This window comes from Leuresthes tenuis, unplaced genomic scaffold, assembly GCF_036924035.1.
Source record: "Leuresthes tenuis unplaced genomic scaffold, fLeuTen1.0.hap1 SCAF_7, whole genome shotgun sequence".
Classification (NCBI taxonomy): domain Eukaryota; kingdom Metazoa; phylum Chordata; class Actinopteri; order Atheriniformes; family Atherinopsidae; genus Leuresthes; species Leuresthes tenuis.
In genome coordinates this window covers 22,692,467-22,713,547 of record NW_027325361.1, presented here as the reverse complement: position 1 = coordinate 22,713,547, position 21,081 = coordinate 22,692,467, and the positions used below count along the sequence as shown (strand labels likewise).

General features: G+C 41.0%; 1 protein-coding gene across 1 annotated transcript in view; it reads right to left on the bottom strand.

The window, feature by feature from the left end:
- Nucleotides 1–7,542, bottom strand: part of scfd2 (sec1 family domain containing 2) — a 95,141-nt gene extending 87,599 nt beyond the window's left edge. Inside the window, exons 1-2 of the mRNA XM_072389975.1 lie at nucleotides 6,642–7,542; nucleotides 6,341–6,509 (exon numbers count right to left, since the gene is read on the bottom strand). Of these exons, the coding sequence (XP_072246076.1) occupies nucleotides 6,341–6,509; nucleotides 6,642–7,455 (983 nt within the window). The 5' untranslated portion in view covers nucleotides 7,456–7,542. The remainder of the gene's footprint in view (nucleotides 1–6,340; nucleotides 6,510–6,641) is intronic.
- Between the last annotated feature and the right edge of the window lie 13,539 nt (nucleotides 7,543–21,081).

Here is a 21,081-nt window from a genome sequence, read left to right as displayed (position 1 = left end):
TCATTTCTGCTTGACGCCTCTTTAAAACAGCATTACGAGTCATGTGGTACGACTATGACTGCTATAACTTTCCTTTGTATTTCCTGTAAAGTGTACATATGAATAATTCCATATCCTAAAATACAGTAAAATCACAATAAATGCCTTAAAAACTCAATCAAACAAGAAAAAATACATAAAAAACTCAATTTGGTCGGCATCTATGAAATCAAATGATACTATGGGTTATAGTTAGGAAGTCAGTGTAGACAGAAAGGGTAAAACGTGAGAAAATGAAAGGATCTGCATGGGGGGTGGTGGTAAAGCAGAAGCCTTCTTCCTCTCATGTGTCTTGGCTACTTTAGCATTTCAAATGAAAGCCAGCAGTAGGCACTCTTTGAAGGAATGGGGCTGGAGGAAGTAAAGTCCCATTTTTGGGGGGTATTTTATCAGCTTACTGAATAAATCCACACACGCAGCCTCCAAAAGAGAAAGGGTGTTCTGTGGTGAAAATCACACCACAGAGCAGAAAGTCAGCACAGAAGACAGAATAGGTTCTGTTATCTTATTCTTGATAGGAACACAGAGTACAAGCTGTTCAGGTGAAAGTAATCTACTTGATTTATATAGCAAGGGTTTCAGCTTGAGAAAGCTTTCACATTGGAAATGAGAGCAGAACTGGGTCCTGAATGAGACAAACACAACATGAGAGGTGGACCTGGGGACGCATCGGCTCACTCAGTCGTAAGAGACAGCTAAATCTCTGCATCTCCAATTGATACATTTTTCTTGGTATCGATTTTATTCTCAAGAAACAGAGGCAGTTAGAGAAAGCTGATACAATCAGTAAGAGAAAACATTGGATCAAAGCAGCCAAACAATGTTGCTAGTACTGACAGATGTTTAAAGCTCAAACTGGGAGCTTGTTCCATTACGTACTGGGATAACGCCGCACTTACATCACTATTTGCCTATTTTAGTCCCATCTGCAATATATACTGCTATGATGAAAGAAGCTAAACTAGCCCTTTAGTATAGGAATTGTTTTCTTGGGATAAAAAAAAGAAGCAATTTTCGATGTCTGTAGCTACTCTACTCTCAGCACACATTCTGTCTGAACACAGAGGACTCACCTCCCCACAGACCAGTTAAGTTCAGAGAGGGCGGCGAGAGATACTGTGCCTTTGCCCACTGAAAGCCAAAGTGCTCCTTTGTAATGGATTCTTTTACATTTTTTTTGGCCAAGGCCTACCACATTCAAGTTAAATATTTATTTTCCTGTAAATAAAATATATGAATATGTTTGTTTGTCACTCGATGGCCTTTTACCAGAGGTCACCTGTAAAATGCTTTGGCAAAGCTGACAAACAGACTGATGTGCAACAGAAGCAACACAATCATCCCTTTGAACTTTATCTGCTGAGAAATGGCGATTGCAGCTGTTTTTTGTGCTCACTATGTTGAGCATTTTGCAAGAAGCTAGCACATTTTTTTATTTTTATTTTTTTAAAGCTAGTTTTCATTAAAGCTCTTGCACAAAAAAAAAGGAAACCTAAAGAAATTTCATCCTGCAGTCCAATGAAGCCTTGCAAATAGATGAACGTTACAGATGAGACATGCTACTTGTACCCAGAAAGCACAGATACATGTGCAAGAGAGTCATAACCGACCAGCATAACTGCTGCAGGGTCGTGGTGGGACTGGATTAACGCATAAAAAAAGTTTATCTACTACTAAGTTTTCATCGAGGAAGAAATCCTGATATTTGGCCAGGGTCTGTATTCTGTGTTACACAGTTCAAGGGCTGCATGTCCCCAGTTAAAACTAACTTTTTTTTACCATATACAGTGCTCGATATGCAGATCTGCATGGGAACTCCAAGGGTGTAATGAAAGAGCAAATCTGACCTTTATGGATCACTTGTGAGACTTTATCTTCATTCATCTGTTTGTGCCCCTGTTCTACGTCTAAGTACAGAAAGGCAAAACAATTTCTGCTTTGGAAGGAAACCATCATAGAATAACTGAGGCCAGTTTTCATCTCCCCTTCTTATTCTTGGTGGGGTAAAAACAGGGTTAGTTATCCTCCGCTCTCTGTCATTTGCCCGTTCCTCCCCACACGTTACTATCTCTGTTGCTTTTGTTAGCTTTCCAAAACAGCCTCTACACAAATCAGGGTGCATGGCTTTTTATTCATGCTCATATTTCCCAGCTGAGACAGAAATAGGTGTTTTCCCTCTCTTGGTGGTACGCGTACAGGATCCGCAGGGCAGACTTGAGGAGATGGCAGAGTCTCGCAGTGTTTTCACATGGCAGGGTGCGGTCGCTTTCTCTGCCTGGCTCAATCTCAGCAGCTCCCGAGGCAGACCCAGAGCACCTCGGCCACCCGCACTCTGCTCTGCCCACACTGCACACGCCTCCCACCACAGAATCAAGGTCCAAGGCGGCCAAATGACGGGAGAGCAGGTTTTAGTTCGAGACTGAGGGGAAACTCTGTGCCCTCTGCCTATGGGGTTCACATGTCCTGCTCAAGATCAAAAAGGACTGTGAAGCCAAGTACAGCAAATTACACAGACTGGGCTGAAGGTACCTGACCACGAATACACACACACACACACACACACACACACACACACACACACACATACATATACACACAAAAAAAACATGTGTCCACTGCCACTTTTCTTTCACATCATTTTACTTTGAGCAAAACTTGAGCCCTGGCATGACTGAAAAAGAATGTCAGAGTGCAGGAGTGGAAAAAAACAAACAAACAAAAAAAACCTCATCAAGCAAAATGTGTGCATGAGAGTGCATAGACCCACACAAAGTATACTTTCTGTCTGGCATAATCACTGGAACCTCAGGGTGAAAGCCAGGTTGTAGGATATGGAATATTCCCAGCAGGTTATGAAACACAATACAACAGTAATTGCAAAGTAACTTCGGGGTCTCGCCTGTTGAGCTAGAATCAACAACCACCCACAGAATGTTTAAGACATAGTGATCTACAAAAATATCCTGGAATTAGAGAAGGATATATTATACAAAAAGGTCCAAATTACATCCACACCTAATACTTAAAGGTTTGAGAGTGGAAACCAAGCAAAACACACTGTGGTCTGAGCTAAGAATAGCTCAACAAATCATAGGTGTATAAACATCCAGGAGAACAAAACTAATTATGCAGGCAATCACCCCATGCAGAGCCAGCAGGTTCTAGTGCTTTGCCCAGCTCACATTATGCACCAAAACACATTTCCTTTCAGAATTTTGTAACTTTTGTAGAATCAGAAGGCTTGTGCACACCTTAAAGATGGTGCACATGCAGAGCCTGGTCTTCAACATATTGGAGTCATTGAAATAAACTGGGCCTTTGGAGAGCTGTGCACTTTAAGGCAGTTAAATATAGCGGGAACTCTAGTCTTCTTTCTTGCTCTGCCTCGGCAGCACTTCAATCTCCTAAACATCAGTGATAAGGCTCAACTGGGCCATCTGCTCAGCGATAGCACATGCAATAACACTCCTGTTGATCTGGCTGGCCCTCATCAGACACACAGCAGAGCCGCCGCTGTCGCTTACTTATTCCTTTCAGCTACCCTTCTTCATCTGTGTGTTTGTGTTTTGAGCACCTTGCACTCGGTATCGGAAGAGATCATCTGAATGTGGTGAGATGAGAGGTTTTGCCGAGACTGCAATCATATTTGGCAAACAGATGTGGAACGATGATTGCAAGCCTTAATGCTGCAGTCTCAGCCTTTGATCAGCAATCAATCTTCACTCAGAATGCTCTGTCCAAAATGTAACCGTGCCTCTAATTCATCGTCATACAAGTGACTCTTTCTCTTAGACATAGACGGCAAGAGTTACAAACTTGTTGCGGCAGGTTCTAGCAGCAGATGTGAAACATTTTATCCATTTACAACCTAGCTGTGTTGGACAAGCAGAATATTAAACACAGCTACAGTTACTTGAGACATTTGAGGTATTTGTCATTGACTTGAATCCTACAGATGTCGGTGCAACCTGTCCCTGCTCTGATCACGTCATCTGCTACAGGGTTAGGGCCTAAACGGCATTTACAAAAAAAATAAATAATCTTAGACAAACTCCATTTACAACAGGACCTTGCCCTGTCCTTCCTGCATCCAGTGCATGTCTAAACCTGGTTGTTAGATCCCTATGGTCTGACATAATGTTTGACCGCTCCTGCCACAAGACTCTTCCACTCAGTCAAAGCCTGTTCCTCCAGAAACCACATAAAAGAGAAAAGCCCAAGTGGAAGACATGATGTAGGACTAATTCCTGCCATGAACAACAGCCGCACCGCAGGCGCCTAACACATGCACCTGCACAGCCAAAACCAGAGCATTGAGCTTCACTGAACCACTGGCACCTAATGTTGGTCATTTACCACCCAGCCCACTCAGTAAAGACAGAAGGCTCGTGAGTGTGTGTTTGGCCAGTACATAAGATCTATGTTTTGGTTTTCTCACAGGATGAGAGGATTAATGTTCTGGGACACTTATTCCCAGTCATTAAACTCAATCCGAGTGACATTTAAGCAACTGACAAGTTAGAGATAACTGAAAGAGACAAAAACATGCTGTGTTAAAGTTGCGCAATTATGTAGAGGCCCTATTAATCTCATCCACATGTTTGAATTGTGGTAAGAGCTGGAGCACCAAGAGGAAAGAGCAACACAAAGAACATGGAAAGTCTACATAGAAAGGCCATTTTTGGTGGGGAAGTTTTGCCGATTTTATTTTTTTAATCTGAGACATTAACTTCCTTTGTGACTTACTTTTGCATGTTCAAATGGCTCCCTTAGAATGCATTTACAGTGAGAAAGTAAACATTGTCAGTTAGGTGAATATGTACTGCTCAAGACAAATACAATCAGCTTGCAGAATGCCCTTATGTTGGAGACATTATGAACACTGTTGGATCTTGCTTTCTTAAGGTAAGATCAGGTATTGTTTCATTATGTCACTGTAATTGCTGAATAGGAGGGGGAGATACATGTTCCAGGTGGGCTTGATTTACTTTACTTCACTAAGTGCTATTTCAACATGACAAAAAATAGAAAAAATTAAATAAAAATCACCCAACCTGAATATGAATTCTATTCAAAGTCAACTAATCTCTACAAAACATTAATTTTCTATAACTACTTTATTCAATTCCGGGTCAGGGGCTGGAGCCTTTCCCAGCTGCCACTGAGCAGGAGGTGGGGTGCACCCTGGACAGGTCGTCAGTCAGTTACAAGGCCAACACAGAAATAAACAAGACATTCCCTCCTAAGTTAAATGTAGAATCACCAATTCATCTAACATGCTTGTTTTTTAACATTAAGAAGAGGCCAGAGTACCCAGGGAACCCTAAAACATGCAGAAAAGACCCCAGCCGAGATTTGAGGCGAGAGTGTTAACCACCACACCACCAAAAGCCCTATGATCTGACCTATTTGATCGCATTTACTGCACTGCCAAAATAATGTGACCGAAATCTTTAGCTGTAACTTAATAGATACCACACGGACATAAAGGTAGAGCAGTGTGTAATCCTGCATAAATCTTTCTTATTTGTATGTGGTTATTGGTGACAGTTTGAAAGAGGGGATGGAAGACTGAGTGATCGCCGCAAACTCTCAGTGGCTCAAACATTTTTGACTGGGAATTAACTCATTTGCAAATCATGTTGCATATCATTTTGATTGTCTTTTTCTGTTAATTCTGCCACAGGCTCTGTACAATACACCTGACATACGTTTCACGATTCCTTATTTAAAGAAAAAAAACACTGGGACACATTAAGAAAAATCACGTTTTTTTTGCCTTGTAAGCTTTGTATAGAGAAACTGCACAGAGCAGATATGACTAACAGTAACTTTACTATGGTTGCGCTGCTTTTCCAAACTCCTTTTTAAGTGGCGTGGTGGAACAATGGATTGATTGATTGATTTTTCAGATAAACAGCATTAATTGGACTGACACCGTATTGACAAATCATCTCCTTAGTTTCTGGTCTCTCCTTTTTTAGTGTAGTTTAAAAAACAGGAGACCAAAGAGTTAGTTTGTGTTTGGCTTTGCAACTACTTCCCCCCCTTTGCCATTAGATGTCAACAGAAGTGAAGTGCCTTGACGTAAACAGTTGTTGGCACAGATTTCTCCACTCAGATGCCATTAAAATCATGACATTTCTTTTAGTTTCATCCTACTGTTAGGACAAAATGACTGCGGTCAGCTCGAACATTTGCAGCATATAACAGAGAGTCTTAATGACATTAAGTCAGTAGCTTGAATGGTGAAGGCGTAACTGCACATAACAGGAGCTGTAGAGAGATAAGATGCACTCACTGGGTCTGTGCAAGGCAGCCAGGAGCCAGGGTGTTCTGGGAGTAGGGGGTACGCTGTAGACTTGTGAGCTCAAGCATGTCCACCTGCACGTCAGTCACATGACCAGGTAATGGTTTTAGTACAGTCAGAATCTTCTCCACCAGGTTGTCGCCATGGTGACCAACAGCCCCTGCAAATAAAGCATATTATTGTTACGAATGGCCAGTACAACTTTCTATCAGTGTATCTGTAATGATCAGTGTAACACATCATCACTGAACAGTGATATAATAGTGGTTCTGCACCAACATAGCTTTCACACCTGTGAGATCCATTGTTCGGTCCATAAAGATAATTGATGCTTTATTAGGAGCGGTCTTCCTTCGATTTCTTGCTTGAGGATGATTGGCCAGCTCCCCAGCAATGATTCGGCTCATTGGACCCACAGCAAAGCTCTCTTCCTTTGTACCCGTGGCGTCAAACATCGCGTTCAATGCTGACACCAATGATTTTACTTCAATCTGCAGTTCAGCAGGGAGCGAGGGCATGTCTAGGTCATTCGGGCTAACAAATCTCTTCTTCTCTGGTCGTTTTGCATTTATTGTGTCCAGGTCTGGTGACAGCAGGGGAAACAGGTGCGCAAACGTTGGCGTGATGATCAGCCGCTGTGATACCGGGGCGAAGACCACCGGAGCATGCATGACTTCTGCCGTGTAGTTCATGTTTCCCATCCACTCGCAGAGCTTTTCTTCAAACTGCTCAAACACAGGGTTGCCCTCCATCTCCCCAGTGACATTGTTGGCGAGCAGGTGCACAGAGTGAGCAACGGTGGTGAAGACAACACAGTACTGAAAGCGACTGAAAGATATGATGTCTTTAATGATGTCAACGGTCCTCCCCTTCAGCAAAGTGCTCACCACAAACACGGCTTTTGGCTCATTTACACCACAGGCTTCGAAGCTCGAAAACTGTTTTACATTTCTGGCTCCAGCCTCCAGTAAGGTAGCAGCCCCTCCGCTCCAGTGGAGAACCTCCGCACATTTGTCATCCATAAAAACAACAGCTTTCTTTACCTTCGACAGCACCTTCTCCCACATTTGGAGCGGAAGCTTTGTAAAATCTTCTGTGGTTAACATTTTGCCAAATACGAGAGTTCACTAGATGCAACGAAACAGAAAATACATTTAAAAAAATGACAGTTCCAGCCGCCTCAACAAAACAAACACACGAGTCTCTTATAGGTGACGTGGCACCCCAGCGTCGCAGCACATATACGTCACCGAAACGTTGCTATGGTAACAGTAAGCAGGATTTCGAGAAGAGAAGAGTTCCCTCTTCCATTGAGTTAACAGTAAATACCCAATAAATAACAATAAATATTTTTTTGCGAGTATACACAATTTACTAACTCAACTAGCAATGACCCAGATTGAAAAAGGAAAAACAAAAATAAAACTCATTTAATCATGAAAATTATATTTGAAATATGTCAGTTTGTCTAAATAACTGCAGTCGGTCAGTTTAGCGCGAGACGATTTTTGTCTCTTTCCATAGACATTCCATCAACTGACAGTTTAGATGCTCAGTGGCTAATATTATGTTCCGTTTTCTACAAACTTTACCGCTAAGTTATAAGTTTGAGTTCTACTTTATAGCTGTTTAAAACGACGTTTTCTACGCTGACATGTCTTCCTCAGGATCAGACTCCACGTGTGTTCCCGAGGAGGAAGACGAGGGGAAAATATATCAATGTAGCTAAGTTTAAACGGGCAGTGTAATGACGCAGTGCTTGTTCACTTATTTTTTTGTGTGTAAATAATTTTAGCCCATTTTTAGAGATGAACTAATTAACGGTACAATGAGTGCTTCAGCAAATGTAAAGAACTGTTTTAAATTTATCGTAAGGATACTTTACGGGTCACATGTGCATTTTTCAGGGATATATGAAGTCCACACAGATGATCTAGAGGAGACATTCCCTTACAGGTTTGTTGTGTTACAGGAGCGGTCAACCACCATTTTCCTTCCCATAACATTGTGTTATACATTATGAGACATATACGAAAGGAATTCTTGCATGGCTAGTTTACCCCATGCACTCGTTTCTCCAAAACTAATAATATTATTCTGCATGTATGTTAAGAAGTTAAACACATTGACTCGACTGACCAAAAAATAGCAGCGAACAAAATCTTTATTATTGTGTGGTCATGTTCAATTCTCCCCACTGCCAAATTCATTATACACTGCTACACAGTCGTTTGGCAAATTGTATTGCTGTTTGGATTGATGGTGCTGTTGAGCAATTCTTTCAGTCACTCCCAGCTGTTACACTACATCAAACCCAAACGTTTAACAAAAGCAAAGTTAACATTTGTTTTTCTTTCTCTGGGGAATGTATCAACATGTGCACAATGATTAGGACAACTGATTGGTCCAGAAATAAAGATTATTCACACTCTTGATATGATAAGCGATTAGTCTAAACCAAAAAAGTGTTCAACCTCACACGATCTGGAGGGGGAAAGTGTGAATAATGAGGGGAGATCAGAATGCTCTCTTGACTGATCTGCTTTGCGTGCAGTGTAGTCATGAAGCTTTCAGGTATGATAAAGTTTTCACAGCACAGTAATGACGGGAATCATTATAGCTTCACAGTACATGTGTTGTGCGGCCAGTCATGTGGAACATTAACAAGTATTTAATGGTCATTAAATCTGCTGCCATGAAAACAGTGTTTGTTTGTGAGCTGGAAAATGTGAATGTAAGCAGTCACACAAGTGGAACACTGATGATATCTGTGGTCTGCATTTCTGAGCCGTTTTGCCCCAGAATAGCTGTCACATAATCCCCATGTACAGTAAGGTTTTGTGAAACACACTGAAACCTCAGCAATGTCTTTCTTTTTTGTTTTTTTCACTAAAAATATAAAAGTTGAAAAGCAAACGTTCAGCCTTTGCTGTTGGTCCATATTCGGCCCTGATGGCTGAGGTTTAGAGTGACACATGAAAAATGTTGTGTGGTTATCGTTATGTTCTTTTTTGTGTGCTTTTTTCAGATTTTTTAAAAGCTTTTTCATGCAGCGAAAATGTGTTTCTTAAAAGATAATAATACAGTATATATATTCGAAGAATGTTTATATATGGAAACTTAAATGCGCTTTGAAATATAGGCGAACATTTCAACAATTGTCGTGTATTTCAATTGTTTTGTGGGGCTCTTTAGTGTCCATGATGATGAGAACAGTGACAATGATGCTGGTATTTCTGTGCAAACCTTCAGCCGTGCATATGGGAATTAAATGTCTATCATCCATCTACTGGCAAAATGATGATAAATCTCCAGCTTTTAATAGTGTTTTCTGCCAGTTGGCCAAGATGCAAATGCACATTATTTGTCAGGAACCCACTTCTGTCAAGCCATAACTGAGATATTTTTCTTGAATTCATTTATTTATTTATTTTCTAATGAGTGCACTGAGTTAGTTTTCCATGTTTAAATTAGGCTGTTGGCACAAGCTCCACCCAGACCAGTTAGCCAGTAATTGACATGGTGATAAAAGGTAACAGTTGGGATAAAATGAGTCTTGATTTCTTGCAGCTCTGGGCGCTCACCTTTGCATCCGGAGAGTGATACTGAAAGGAGGACACATGAAGCTGGTAAGGAGGTGCTCTGACATACATTCTGAGGATGGGCCACAAAACCAGATGACTCAGAAAACAAGCACAAAAGCAGAAAGACCATAACTTCTATCCTTTTTCATTTGAGATCAAATTGATGGGCAATCAACCTAAAACCCCCACTCCTAAAATTCATCTTTTTTTCACATGTGCACGAAGGACATTAGCTTCATTACTGGATATTTCAGTTGATTAATATCTTTAAGATGAAAAAATGTGGATGATTTACAGATTCTCCAAAGGAACAAGACATGGATCTGTTGGAGGATGTTCAAGAAATAAAAAAAAATAAACGAAACGAACAGTGTCATGAGAAAAAGCCATGGAAAAAACCTGGTGAGTTGTCATGTTAGAACCTATAGATGATGTGATTCGTCCCACTGAGTTCTCTCTATGTGATCCTACTGCATTCTGTATTCACTGAGAATATTCTGACTTCTCACTATTTTGTGTCTGCATTTCAGAGGCCAACATATCAGATTACTTCAATTATGGTTTTAATGAAGAAACCTGGAGCGCCTACTGTAAAAAACAGGCAAAACTTAAAACATTCAAAAGAAAACGTGCCAAAATCATGGTAAGGCAACACATTTCTGATGTGATGTCCTCCTCTTAGGAGGCTGCAAACTTATTTGGATGAACACCTAACCTCCAAACCTGCGTCAGAACAGATGTTGCGCTTGTTTTCATTGAAACTGGAAATGTGCTTTGATTAGAAGAAAAAGAGCAGAGGATGACCAGGAGTTTGTTTTTGTTCCACTCAGACCCAGAAGGAGCATGCTGGATATGGAGAGCAAGTTCCTTGTTGTTCTCATTCTTCCTCAAGCGGACCATCTATTCCAGCTTCCAGGTGGTTGCATGTTTCCCTGCTGACTCTCGTTAAGGGTGTCGTTACTGTTCCACCACACATGATATCCCATTCTGTGCTCCAGCTCAGAGCTGAGAGGGGCTGGCAGCTTCCTGTTTCTGTTTGTACGGGACACAACAGTTATCTGGCTGATGCCATCTGTTTTCTGTGATCCTAAGATGGGCTCAGCACATTAAGGTTGTCTTGGCAAATGTTGAGGTATTCACAGACTTGTGTTTATTTGTTAAAAGCGGAAGCAAATTTTCATCGAAGGTTAATGGTTTTTTTCAGTCTTATAAACAGGTTTTTACTGTTTTTAAATTCAAATCGTTGCATTTTATTCTGCCAACAGTATATTGACACCGTTCTTTGCTCATTCCTAGTGTGGCATAACACTAGTTGCTAGTTTATTACAAAACAAATATGTTCCACATCACCTAATAGTTGTTACTTATAATAATCATGAAACTGTTGCAGATTGGTTCCATTACTGATGTGTCTTTATTTAAAGGCACATGAAACAGAATATTCCAAAAGAAAGCATCATGCGAACGTGATCTCTGTTGGCTTAGTCTGTGTTGTGAGCTGATGAGGAGGATCACAAATATAAGAAAAGAAGAATTCAAAACTCCTGAAATAAACTTTTGAATGAGTAAAATATCTCAGTACTTCCTGAGAACAACCCCTTTTTTGGCAGCAAATATCAGAAATATCTTTTCCACACAGAGAAGTAAAATATAATTCATTTTACTTCTCTGGACAAGTTGTTTATTTCCTTTTTCTACACACATTCCAAAACACATCTTTTCCCTTACTCCTCTTTATTCAGTTTAAACGCTGCTGAAGATGCCCGCTGGAGGCCTGACTGTCAGCCGGGGTTGACTCGCAGAACATGTCACTTAATTAACGATCCGTCCCTTGATGATGTTCTCCTCCATCTGCAAGGTTACCCTTCAGGGGAGGTCACGTGAATCTGAGTGCTGAGTGGCGTCATGCATCTCCCTCTCCTCATGCGACAGAGGTGGACCTGAGGGGGGGCAGGAAGCCACATTTGTCAGAGACAAATACTCGCACGGTGTAACTCAATAGATGGTGTCTTAAGTGAGGTGTGGCAGCAGTCTTGTCCTCTGAGAATCTGCTCGTGTTTGTTAATCTGGATGTGATGTTCTGAACCAGTGTTGCCAGCCCCTGAAAATATTTTTCCTGTGGAATATGAGCGAAATGTGTTTGCTTTTCCTATCTAAATTTGTATTTCATCATAATATAGTAAGATGATTTGTTTTATTTTAGAAAAAAGCTTGGCTCAAATGTAAGTGTGTGTTTTTTGAAGCTGGAGCAAATTGTAAAAGATACATTAAGCAGCTGCAAGCACTTCCTTAATGAGCTACCATCAGATGTAGTTTTTATTCCCTTTTATTTCCCCTTTCTCCCCTCTAATGCTGATTAAGTCCAAGTGACAGACAGGGGTTAGTGTCCCATCTGTGCATGTTCGGTGAGGGTGGGGGTGGGGGGTGGGGGTTAGGACAGTAAAGGGCTATTTTGTAAAGAAAACGAGATGACCCAGATAAGGAGGTTTAATGTGTTAATGGACCTGCGGAGGGTTGAACTTGGGACACGGGCAGAGAGATTAGGTCAAACTAATGGCCTGTTTTTTTAAATATTATGAATGCACACCAGCATAACATATGCTCCTATTTTGAGGTAACTATGACAAATGACTTATGTGTTGGAAAGCCTCATTTGCCATTTCAGTGTATCAGTGTATCATGATATTGCAGGAATGTGACGTATTGCTGTTGGTCGTGTTATATAAGCATAACGTTTATCATATTCCAGAGAGTCAAATACTGGCATGGATGTGAGGGGAAGGAAAGCTGGATGCAGCATCACAGAGGAAGGGCACCCATGTCTTACTGATGGATCCAGCGATACTCAGGTAGTGTGTGTGTGGTGTGGAGCGAAGACACAGGCTCTGAAGCTGTTAACGTATTTGAATAGAAGGAAAAAACAGGGCCCTTGACCCTCACAGTGTGGGTTATTCGTAATGCTTCTGATATGTTAGGGGAAACATTAACTCTAACATCCCTTAGAGGGAAGAATCACTGCAAATCAATACAAAGTTGTTCTGAGTGTCCACCTTTAACGTATGATGGAACATTTCTACCCTGAGGGGAGCAATCTCTACAAAGGATGACGATATTCCCATTAATGAGACATGAGGGGTCACCAAAGGGTTTGATAAGTATGAAAACTATGTAAATATTGTAGTCAGTCAACAGCTAAACACCCGTGTGAGATTTTTATTTTTTACGAATGCACGAGACCGTGCTCATAGCCTTGAGCCATAAAACACCAAATAAGGAAGAGAATACTCCAACTAAGTCCTACCCCTCTCAGCTGCCATTGCAGAAATGCCTCCAGGCAGTTAACAAGATCTAAATGACCCATAACTGTCCTTTTAATGGTCATCAGACATGAGAAATGCATGTACAGAATCCTCAATAAAATCTGGTAAAAACGGCTTGAAGATGTAGCTGTTTTTTGTCTTCAGATAAGGTTTACAACTTTGCACCCCTCAACATTATACTTCTACTACGCATGCACAGAAATTCAGTTCAGAAAAACATTTTGATAATACAGTATAATCATCATAATCAGTAGTCCGATGCATGATATCTTCCTCTTTCATTTCGGGTTCTTTCGAACCCAGCCAATTCACAGTTGCAGCTGTCATGACCTCAGTTGTGTGCTGATGGATGTGTTTCACAGCATGGCAGGCAGTTGGTTTGATACCGTGTAAGAGGTGGACATGATACATCATACAATGGCCCTTCTGTTGTTAAGAAATTTACACATAAATTTAAATTTAGGATCATTTTAAGTGACATATTTCCCTTTCATGTTGTCTCTGGCTCTGTCCCTCCAGTAGAGTTCCAGAGGCTTCTAGAATCAATGCCAATGGGGCATTGAAGCTTTTCTGCTGTTACACGGTGGCCTGGCTTATTGCTAAGACCCTTTATGTTGTGTTTTCCTTTAATTTGACACTCATCTGTAAGTTTGCCTTGCAGGTAGTTACTGAGATGTCCCACAAGAAGGATAGCACAACTGCTGATCATCTGCCAACATCAGTTAGCATCAAGTCTCTTTTTGCATTTGTCCCTCCACCACGTAAGTCACTTTGCCACCGGGCAAAACCAGCATGCTTATTTATATAAATGCTCATTTACAATATCTCCAACACTAATTGCCAAATGCCCTTGTAAGTTCTCCTTCTCCAACTGATGCAATGATTATTAACAGATGAGGTGTTATTTAAAACAGAGGGGAAGAATACAAAGATTTTCAGGTGGAAGGAGCCCCAGGGAAACCTCCTGTTATCTACGTACATCACACATCACACAGCTGCACAAATGACTAATGACAAACCGAGCATGTGTTTGTAAAGCTGCAACATGCGGCAAGATAAAGAATCCTGTGGAGTTCAAGGACAGAGGTGAACACTGATGAGTTTGTGTTCTGTGTGTGTGTGTGTGTGTGCTTGCATGCATTTGAATGCAATATTGCTGCATGTCTTCCTGCAGCCAGGTGTGTGTAGTCATATTCAACAGGGACTCCACCAGGCCTGTCAGTTATTTGACTTCCTCATTGTTTTTGTTGTGAATTAGATAGAATTCCAGAAAGGCTCCCCACACAGCTGAGCACATGCAGCATTTTATCTTTAAAGGTTCCAAAATAGAAAGCTTAGGCCTCACACTTACCCCTCACCCCGTGAGCCCCATATTGTGCAGCAAACCCATGCCAGGGTAATACAAGCAAAATATCAAACATCCTGCCCACCACAGCTTTAAACAGTCAACTCAAGCTTTGAAGTGTGTATGTATAGCTTTTATCCAAGCAACTCCCCTTCTTCAAGTTAGAGGCCTGCCTCCTTTTGTGATGCAAATGTGTAACATGATAAAAATAGCCCCTGGTATAAAAAAAAATAAAAAAATGCTGGGTCTGCAGATTGTGGGATGAGAAATGTGCTGAACAGACTGACCGTGGGGGAAAGGGCAGAGGAAAAGAAGGAGCTGTTTTTAATTTTTTTGATTTACTGTTCAATGAGGTCACATTAGATGCCTGTTGTGTTTGGTAGGTGCAGAATTTGCAGTAGAACTGTGCCATAACGGGGTTGTGCTTGTGTCATTTTCAAATGCAGCAACTACGCTCAACCAAGCTTATAGGCTGCTTGGTGCTGTGCTCTGCAGCTTATGTTTCCGGTTAGTAGGTCACAACAGTGACTGAAGCATTAGAGTTTGTGAAGATCAGAGCTTAACAGATGTTCTTTCTGAACTGATCGCACCATTACAAAGTGCCCTCTGACGGGACCCACTGATGAGAAGTACCTGACCTCTAAACCGCTTATTATTGCAGAGATTGTTGAATAGAGGAGAGTAATATCAGTGCTAGGTTAAATGTCTAGTAATGGATTTAGCACACTGGATCTGTTATCTTTTCCATGGTAAACATAATTTGAGCGTATTCATTTCGTTGTTTCTAGTAGATCAAACGTTTGCACTCAGTATTGATTTGAGGTTTAGACTTGAGAGTGCCAGCTCGTTTTTAGTTGGAGCTGTTGGCTATGCTATGTGCAGGTTATGAAAGGAAGCCATAAGAGGAACTGTGCATATCTGTCCATGGTCTAAGAGTGTGGGAGACAGGAGTGTTTGCCATATTAACCAGTGCTGTGGCCTCTCCTGCTGTGCAAAACAGCAGAAAGTGGTCCAATGTGAAATATCAGCTCCATCTAAAACTCTGCAGCCCGAACCTCTGTGAAACATTAGCATTAGACAGAAAGTCATGCAAACACAGTCGGCAGCAATTAGCCCTCAGCCATTAGCTCTGTTATATGCTGCCAAGCATGGAACTCCAGCCCTCATCAAACACTCACTTGAGATCACTGCAGGTAGAAACAATTACTCACTCACGCTAATGTTGAAGACATGTGTGTGGACAAGCTGGTGTTTAAAGTGAATGCTTGTTTGTGTGTGCATGCTTGTGTCTATGCAGCACGTGCACCTTAATATTTTGCACCTAGTCATTTTTGGGATGTCTCATGCAGTGACCTCACCTTGTAATTCGTCATGCCAGGTGTTTGTTTGCATGCAGCACTCTCCATGTTCCTGATGAATCACACCGTCGCCTTTTGGTTTGCTTTCTTGAGAGGAACTGCCTCAAGGCTTTCAGTACTACACTTTGAGGCTTTGTTGTTTGAAGTCTGTGTCCGCATTTTTTCAACTCTGCTCTTCACCCAGGGGGGGTGCCCATGTGTCTGAGGTGTCAAGGCCTTGCTGTGTCAGTCTTTCATAGTGAGCAGTTCTTGTATTCGAAAGAAAACACTCTATGTTTGACTCGCAAGGCAGGGGAGCTTTATCATTCCGCCTGTTTCCAGTACTTTTGTGTTTTTTTTATCTCAAAGACTGCTGCCAGCTACTCTCACGTTAGGGGTCATTATTAGGATGAAAAAAAAGGGGGGGTATCCAGATGTGAACATGTGTTTGTGCCAAGATTCTTCAAAGGTGTGCATGTGTGTGTGTGTACTCAGTGCAGCCTAAGTGTGTAATTTGGAGCTGATTGTATTGCTTGGTCACGTAAAATTTGAGCATTATCACAAGTGGGACCATTAACGGTGAAGTGGTCTGTTTTACTGATGAAGGAGAGACTTGCAACATTTGTTGTTGAGGCATGTTTGAGGTCGATCTAATTTCTCTACTTTCAAAGTTTTAACAACATAAATTATTTGCTTATGTTTTTTTGTAATGGGCAATGTTTTTTTTTATTATTTCTGGCTGGTGTTCCTGTTATTTTATGTAACACCACAGTAAATGAGAGCTTGCCCTCAATCCTTTTTCAAATTAAATCACATATTGACACAGACACATCTTACATTTTATTCACCTTTGCACTATTTACACATTTGCCCCACAGTATCACGTTGGACCAAGTTTAACTGACATTTACTAGAGTCTAAATTTGATATTCATGGACCGAGCTTTTAACATGTTGATACTTTTGCATGGATTTTATCACACAGCGACAGTAGTTTCTTTTTATTCTCACTACATTGTGCATATGAGGATGAATAATCCAACATGAGTAATTATTAAACCCTGGTTTGTTTCTCATAGCTAGACCTGTCTCCACAGTGCTGTTTATGGACCCAGGAATGTCTGAAATCCTAATTACATTCTGTACAAACACCTGAACTGTTTTTGCTCAGACTGCATTTAGTTTGTTCCAAATGACATGACATTTTAAACTGGGGGAAAGATTTTAGAACAAATTTATCTCAGCTCTTTCCACATTTTCAGGTGGAGTGTATAAAAAAAAAGATTATTCAATAGCACTGGATCTTAATGTATTTGAGTGAGAATGTAAACATGATAACAAGAGCATCACACAACAGTCTTTTAACCTCTTCTTTTCTTTTCCGTTCAGCTTTCCTTTTCCAGTCGGAACACTCATCTTCCCCTGCTGCTGTGCTGGTCAGGTGAGTCTGTACGTATGTGTGTTATGTATGTTACCTCTGGCCTCGGACTATAATGAGGGTTTTGGATCGACTGCAGGCCAGACGACTACACTAATCTGTGTATCTGTTGCTCATTAATAAAAGGCATACTGAAGCTGAAAAGCTGAAAAATATTACTGTTGTCTGATGTGTGAAGCAAAGGAAGTGGATTTTATTTGTTACCAAAGGAGAATTGGTATTCAGGTTTTCTGAAATGGGTTTTTTGCTTATTGGGTTTTAATCACTGTACGCTGCTGTTTGTCTTGCAGCTGAATCAATGGCCAAATAAGGTAGAAAAGCACATCAAAACCTTGTTTATGTCTCCAGTCGTCTGTTTATCAGTGTCCAAAGCATCCCCCGCGCTACTCTTCCGATCTATGTCACAACCTGTCTGTAAACTCCCACGTTTTAGCTCTAATTTACACAAGTGGGATCACAAGTGGGCCACGTTGTACCCCATGCTCCTGCATTTTTTTTAACATAGCCTTGAATGCAGCCCCTCTTCAGTTTTGTTCGATGCTGTGCTTGTTTCCCTTGGATGTTGTCTGTGTCCAGCCTGTCTCAGTCCATCTCCCTGTTTGTCTGTCTGTCCAGCTTCCTGTCCCTTCATCTTTTATCTCTTTTCTCGATCCTACTCTTTCCTTATCTCCTAATTTGCTGCGTCTGATGTGTGCCTGAATTTTACTCAGTACTATGTCCTAAAAGATTTTTTTTTTCTCACATCTGAGTCCATCTGCAAAATCCTCACATCCTTCTGGGATTTATTCCTCCTATGAACTCTGCCAGCCATCTCCCCTGCGTTTATGAATCATTTCCTTTTATACATTTTATCTTTTTTTACACGCACATGTGCAGCATTTATACTCATAGTCTCAGACTCCCTGGTGCTGCCCAGCCTTTCCCTTGAGGATATTAGGAACAGCAGGTATTTCTGGCATGACCTGGGCTCTGGATTCCCATGCTGAATGGAAGGCCAAGTGCCGATCAGGCTTTCAGAGTCCATGTTAACTTCCCCATATCCCCATTTGTAGTCCTCCATACTCTCAAATCAGATTCAGGGCATCATCCAAACTCTCACTGATTTACCTTTATGACATAAATCAGATTCTGTTCTCTGCGTGTGCACTGGCGCCTGCTTTCTCGCTTTGACAATAGACCAACAGGAAAGTACCACAAAGGGTCATCAGGCCAATGGAAATCACCTGGCCTTAAACTTGCATCAGATATTGATACATTTATACAGCTGTCATACTTTGAGAAAACCATAATACAGTTTATATGAAAGGCATTCATGTGGTATTTTAGATTTAGTTTTCACAGTGTATCTGTTGATTAAAGAGGGAAACCATAATCAGAGGTACCCGAGTACTTTACTGAACCATTAAGTATAATGTACCCCTGTTAGTTCTTTGCTGTAAGCTGCACGACTCCCTCTTCCATTCATTCACGATGCCTCATTCATAAGTAGGCCTTTCTCCATCTCTGCATGTCTGTGTTAGACCAGAAATAGAATTCAAGGGATGTGGACTGTTTAGTATTGGATTTATGACACTCTGTGTTTGGACGCACACCACTGGATGAGCTTCAGACAAATTCAGTTCACAGTGAGCACACTCGGAAGTTTTCAGTTGGAAGCAGTGTGTGTTCGAGCAACGTGGACGGGCAGGAGATCCACAGTACAATATGCCCTCCATCCGTTCCTCATGGGTTGGCAAGCGCACACTGCGTCTTGACAATTTGCCATTCACTTCAAACACTTGAAAAACACAGCTGTGCATTTCAAAAAGGGCTTTGATCATTATGCAGACTGAACCATTCGTTTTTCTTATTTCATTGATTCAGTTGGGGATTTGTTTGCCTGCGCTGTTTGCTTTGCTTTGTATTTGAATTAACAATCATAAACATTACATGAAACTGAATCACAGTTTGCAGTCCAATATGCCAGAGATATATTTTAACAACAGACTGGATAAATACTAGAAGTAGTACACAATATTTCAGATATATACAGTTATACAGATATATAACTCTTGTCCTCTTGTCCATTACCATTATTTTATTTACTTCTGCTCAGTTATTGACTTGTTACTTTAATATTGAGACTTTAAAAATATTTCTTTAATTATCCTTTTCAGTGACCACCCCGAAGGCTTTTGTGGCCCCTCAACTTCACAATATCGATCTTCCTCAGGTAGGAATGTTTCTATAAAATACACAGATGCTATGTAATTGGCTCCTCTAATACAGTCCACCATTCGGGTTCTGGCAGTCTCGTATTCTCGTACGTTTCCTTATGTTCGTGAAAACATGATTTGGATTTGGACTCTTCTTTTGAAGGTTTGTTCACTGTGTTATTAATATACCTTTTTAAAGAATGTTACTGCTGTTATATAAGCATGTTTCTACAGGAAAAAAGGAAATAGATAAATAGAAAGTGCTTCTGTTAATGTAGTGACTTTATAAATGGTGAATTTATACACTGAGTAAGTAAAAGTAATGCAGTTACCTGCTGCTACTGTTGTTGATAGCCCACCCCAGTCATCTGTCTATCTTAGCCCTGTCCTTTCTGTTGGGTGTATCATCTTTAATCTTAGGGAGTATGGCAAACAGCTCTGCAGTGATTGATACTACAAAGGCCTGGGAATGCTACATAAGACAGGAAAAGCGTGACAAGGACAGAAACAGATCTCGAGAGCATGGTCATGATAAAGAAAGCAAAAGATGCAGAGACAGAGGAAAGCACAGCTCTTCCTCATCGCACAACAGGTGGGTCTCTGTGATCGATGAATATTCATGATCAGACATTAGGTTAGTTTTAATTGACATAATTAGTGTAGTGTAGTGTTTTGTATGTCACGATGATCAAGCACAAAACACGGTACACCCTCTGCCACCGCTCTCTCCCTCTTCCACTGCTGGATGCCTTTGCAATGGATAAATGCAAATCTGCTGAGCAGCTGTGGCCCTCTGGATAAGGCAACATATATACCCTACTGTACTATCTTGGTTCTAGTCCAGTCATTCATTCTATTTTTGCCTTGTTCAGTGTGATTGTATTTCCAGCCGGCCTCTGTTTTTTTTCTTTTTAGACACAAACACACAGAGAGGAAAGTTTGCTGAAGAGTGGCTGAAATCTAGAACCGAATAAAGAATTATTACAGTAAGGGTTATGGTATGCAAATTGGCACCAGACCAGAGTAATTTTTCAGCCTGACAACAGAGCAGCATGTGCTGGTGCTTTTTGTGTTTCACTGACTGTGCCAAGTGTCCCAGAACCGAAGAGCCCAAGTGTCTGGAAACATGTGGACTGGAGCATATCAGACTCAGAAACTGAAATCTTTTGGATTGTCATTCACTAATTTTATAATGCTTGGATGTCTGTCAGAGATGTATGAACTGGCCTTCAGCAAATTGTTTCCATATAGCATAATTAAATGGATTTACTTTCTTCCTTTCTGAAGTTGTTTTAGCTATTCAGCTGATTACTATAAATAAACATCAGGAGTGTTCCGAGGAAATGCACAGCTATTGTGAAGAAATGCATACTATTGCAAAATAGCATAATTGTGGGACAAATCAAGACTATTGCAAGACCAGAGGAAATTCTTGCCAACATAAGCAGAACTATTCCAGGGTTCTTGTGCAGTGAGTTGAGGGAATAGCTTGCTGTATTTGGAAGCTATTCGGA